The sequence below is a fragment of the Borostomias antarcticus genome (genome assembly GCF_949987555.1).
Source record: "Borostomias antarcticus genome assembly, chromosome: 2".
In the NCBI taxonomy this organism is placed as follows: Eukaryota; Metazoa; Chordata; class Actinopteri; order Stomiiformes; family Stomiidae; genus Borostomias; species Borostomias antarcticus.
In genome coordinates, this window is record NC_140235.1 from 26409534 (window position 1) to 26414534 (window position 5001).

The 5001-nt window shown below is 46.9% G+C and overlaps 1 protein-coding gene across 1 annotated transcript in view; it reads left to right on the plus strand.

Moving 5' to 3' along the window:
• zeb1b (zinc finger E-box binding homeobox 1b) overlaps nucleotides 1–5001 on the plus strand; it is a gene marked incomplete at its 3' end in the record, with an annotated part of 60075 nt that continues 55074 nt past the window's right edge. The window contains exon 1 of the mRNA XM_084454114.1: nucleotides 1–67. Within this exon, the coding sequence (XP_084310240.1) occupies nucleotides 10–67 (58 nt within the window). The 5' untranslated portion in view covers nucleotides 1–9. The remainder of the gene's footprint in view (nucleotides 68–5001) is intronic.

The window sequence follows — 5001 nt, forward strand, 5'->3', positions numbered from 1 at the left end:
GAAAGGATCATGGCGGATGGCCCCAGGTGTAAGCGCAGAAAGCAGGCGAATCCGAGGAGGAATAACGGTTAGTAAAATGACTTCAACTGGCTTTCCTTTTATGCGATGAAGTGGTCTATGAGGTGTTCTATCGAAATATATTTTCTCTTGAAAGTTTGGGATGATCAAAGTCTCGTTTTTAGTGGCTGAAAGTGTTGGAAAGTAGCAAGTAAGCGCAGTCTATAGCCCTATGTGGTGTACCGTTATACCTGGCTCGCGACTCTCCCTCCGCCTAGCGGTTCAGTACACCCCGGACCGTTATACGCGCACCTAACCTCGTTCAGAGGATACGCTTTTGTTTCCCGTTTCAGTCCATTCTATATTATATCGTGTGTTACTTTGTTTATTCTTTTAGGTTTCAAATTCATACATTTTATACCGATTCTTTCATTCGTGGCTAACAAACTCAGGCGTGTCTGCTGGAGATACCTGGTTGTTGGACTCCCAAAAGCCCGTTTTTAAATCAATTTGAGCTGTACATTGATGTTCTGAACTGAATAGGCTAATTATGTTTATAGCTCTAATATACTTACAAGTTTGCAAAATAGAACAGTTTCTTTCGTTCTTTTTTCCGTGCTCGGTCTAGCAGGTAGCGCGAGCGATAGAACACTGTTGCTACTCTTGCCATGGTCTAACCATGCATTCATGTTTTACTGTTTACGCTAGCTAATGCATCGTGATAGAATTCATTAGGCTATAACAGCTTCTATGCTGTTGATATTTGAAGACGACATAGGCTAGTTGTTATTCATTTGATATTTTCAAAGTTTAGAAATGCCAACCCTTATAAATCAAAATAGACGTTTTCTTATTCTTGGACATAACTTATCGCACATAGGCTATTAATGCTCATGGATATGGACGAAGTTAAGATCAATGTGATAATCTACATCGTTTCTGTCTTTGGTAGGCTACACTTCTCAAGCATGCATAGGGTGGTAGACTGGGCTGCCTCACGCGCTGTTTGTGTGCAGCCCAGCCTATATAAGGAAAGCGCATACATTCTCAGTCGCGCGCTGGGAATAGAGATTTTTTACAAAGCTTTGGTGGGGGAGCGAGACCTGGATCGGAGTTGGACACCCCAACAATCTCATTGAGACTTTTCTCTCATTTTTCTACTGATGGGCATCTGTGTTTGTTCTTTTGAGATACAGGGCAACGTTATAGCAGCATGAAATAATTGGGTAAATCTCACTTTTCGGTATGGTTTTATGCTGGCAATAGCTTTTTGAATTGGTTATGGTTATCGTTATGGTTGCATTGCATCCTTACTGGAATATGAAACAGTATTCTCTGAAAGGGTGTCTTTGTGTTATCAGTATGCATTTCTTGACAATACTGCAGGCTACAAGCTTAGTGCATTGATCGCACTTAATATGTCCTAATAGTGAATATGTTTTTACGCACAGGGTAGGCTATGGTTTAATTTTCTACATTTACTGTTAAAAGGAGCAATTTTCCTGTACCTATCCGACAACATGTGTTACGGAGACTGTTTCAGCGCAAGTGTTGAGCCACCTAGCGTAGCCCGAAGCAACTGTGATCGTGTTTACCGTGATGCGAAAAAAACGGGGTTTTGGTCTTTCAAAACACCTCGGCAAAAACGCATCTTTAAATCTAATTTCGGCTAACTAAATACGAGTAAGAGAACGCAGAGCCTCGTGGGATTTGTCTTTTAAAAGCAGAAGGGGAGCGATTCCTGTGCGCCGCAGCAAATGGCAACTTGTGCAGGTATAGAAAAAGGCAAAGCAAACGGTGTTTCAGGTTCACTGTGCTGTCATTATCAATTTGCTTTTATCGGGAGTCGCTTGCTTTGCTCGGTTAGCTACTTGTTTTTTAACATTGTGTGACATGTTGCTGTGGACCTCTGGGACCAAAGGTGTTGGTGACTGGTCCGAGCGGACGGTTGATTTTTATGCAGGGTGACACACCTTAGATAACGGACCTCGCTAAAAAGCGTGCTTTTACTGCCTACCTTGGACCTCATTCGTTTGCAACTGAGAACAATGATACTTCTGCCCAATCCATGACACGTAGATTGCTACTGGAAACGCAGCAGGCGCGCTATAGGCGCAGAAGCCTACGATTATGCGCATAAAATTCACTTGTTTTTGTTCGTATTGCTTTTTGTCATGTAATCATTCATGTTCCGTCTAATTTAACTTCTAAATAAATACTTTTCTAGTTCATTCCTCATATGTTTTAGTCTCATTTGTTTTAGTTATTTGTGCATAAAGGCAAAAAAATGTCATATCGGCCAACAACACAAAACACGAGCAGGGGTGAGTGTAGGGATTTCCTAACACACACACACACACGCACACACGCACACACACACACACACACACACACACACACACACACACACACACACACACACGCACACACGCACACACACACACACACACACACACACAGGGCATTTGGAATAATAAGAATCTCTACCAACCCTTGGGCCTTTAGCAACCTATCACCTATATAGGCTAGGCCTACTGCACCATAATTTACGTGGCATAAGGTGAGAGAAGCTTTCAGAAAAGCAGTAGTGTGACTGATGAGAGACAGGGCGGGGGAGGGCGGCGGTGGGGGGGGGGGGGCAGTCACTTAGACCAAAAGGTTGCCTGGCCTTTCCTGGCCTATTGGTCTCTCTCCTAGCCAGCCCGCCTGCCCGAGTCGCCTGATTGCCTGCTGCCTGGCAGACCACTGAGATCAAGGTGAGCTCCTGTCACAGCTGTAAACACGGAGGTGTTAAAGTCTGGCGGGACGACAGGTGTTTGCAATTGGTGGGATACTGCGGCTTCCTTTGTCATTTCGCCCCAGTCCGCTCCCCTCAGGAGCGGTGCCGCTCTGCGCAACGGTAATTTAACACGGCAATTTGGGAATAGCGGAATGCGGCCGGTATTAACGTTCTTAGCGAAAATAAACAGAGCCACTCTGGGTTTGCTTTGTAGCTCTGTGTGCGAGAGAGTGAGGTTATTGGGCCAGCCAGCGTTTCAAAGAAACTTTCAATAGTGTGTGTGTAGCTGTGCAGGTAGGATTTCTATTTATTTGAACGCATCAAAGAGGTTCTCCCTCTTGTCCTTGATCGCTCTCTCTCTCTCTCTCTCTCTCTCTCTCTCTCTCTCTCTCTCTCTCCCTCCCTCCCCGTTTCTCTCCCACTGTCTCTGTCCTTTCCCACACACCTCAATGAATCATGTCACCATAAAGGGGAAAAAGACTGCAGGCCTGGGTTTTGGGCTTCTGACAAGCCACGTGACGTTGCAGAGGATGTTTATATGACTGCTAACACCATAATTAGTGCGGCAGCAGCATTTCTCCCCATCTTAATGATATTGAATGTGACCACATGCTGTAAAGTTGTGTGTGAGGACTATAAAGAACCAGTGTGGTTAAGCTAAGATAGCTACAGTTCTTTAAGGAAAATGTTTTGGCCAAATTAGAGAGGTTTAGAGGAGAGGGGATGGGTGTGCGGCCCCCGCACGCTGCGTTAGTGTTTTAAAAGCCATCTGTTAACATTTAAAAGGTCTACCCCACGGTGCGTGGAGTCCAGCTCGGGAGGAAATTTTCATTTATCGGGACTTGCTTCGGAGTGACTTACTCACAGCCTCGTTTGAAAGTGCCAAGTAAGAAGAAACCCCCCCCCCCCCTCCCTCTGCTCTCCTCCTCCCCCTCTTTTCTCCTCCCCCTCCCCCTCCTCCTCCTCCCCTCTCCCCTGCCAGTCCCTTTATTCTGGGGCAAAGACACAGTAGCCAGGGGTGCTGCTGATTGCCCCCTGACCTAGGCACCCATGCGTGCCTCAAGTATGACTTCACTTTCCCCCCAATGCCTTTGTGTCAGGCTTCCAGCATGTCCAATTGTGTTTGTGTTGAAGGCCCCTCAATGGATGGATCGGTGTGTGTGTGTGTGTGTGTGTGTGTGTGTGTGTGGGGGGGGGGTCAGCCTCCTTCTCCTCCCTCCATCCCTCTGTCCCTCCATCCCTCTGACCGCTACAGCCTCTTGTCGCCCTCCTCCCTGTGGATTCTTGTGGTCAATGAGAACTGGCAGAGGTGACAAGGGGGTGTCACTTGGTGGGGGGGGGGGGTTTGGAAGGTGACCACACTGCAGAACAAACGTGGCAGATGCCTTTCGGGCGGCTGGTTTTAGATTTAGCCTGCTTGTGTCATGCAGAGACTTGTTGATTCAGCCACTTGGTTTCCACAAGGGTTAGGCCTAACACACACACACAAAAAGAGATCACTAGTATTGTTTTTGCTGACGATAGAGAAAGTGGATTAAAGCCCGGTCAAGGCATCACCATCAATTCACTCATAGATTTGATTCGATTTTTTACACCTGTAGACCGAATGTTTTTTTTATTCTGGTCTCTTCCTGTGCGACGTTTCCTTATGCTGCTCATGCTCACAGTCACCGGATTGCACCCTCTTACACGACAGGCACGTCCCTGGCCACTTTTTTGTTTTCACTACCCAAATCATTCCGAGTTACAACCACACTCCCCCCCCCTGTAAAGCTGGCTTAATGATTAGCCCGCTTCCACGGGGGCCTAGCATTACCCTATAAAAAGGTGCTCCCCTCACCGAAAAGAAGTTTTAAACCCCAAGTCAGTTTCCCTAGCCTCTTTAGCTGGGCTGCGAGGTGGCTTTATTTGGGTTTGTGTGGGTGAATGCTTAAATGAGCTATTGTGTATTAGGGGCTTTTGGTGAGAAAACCAGAGGGGGGAGAAAGAGCCTAGATACCTTTGCAGTTTGGCCGCTCCACCTCGCACTACACTTTCTGTGGCAGAAGAAAAGGCCCATTCAGTGGGCCCCTGCATGGGGAGGGAGAGCCCCTTTCACAGTGGGCTTGTGGGAAACTTCTCCTCGCATGCTATTTGCATATGACCCATTCTCTCCCCCGGCAAAGACCCCGAGACGCAGGAATCCGGAGAACGCTCGGAGAATTCATCCCGACTCTCTCTCTCAC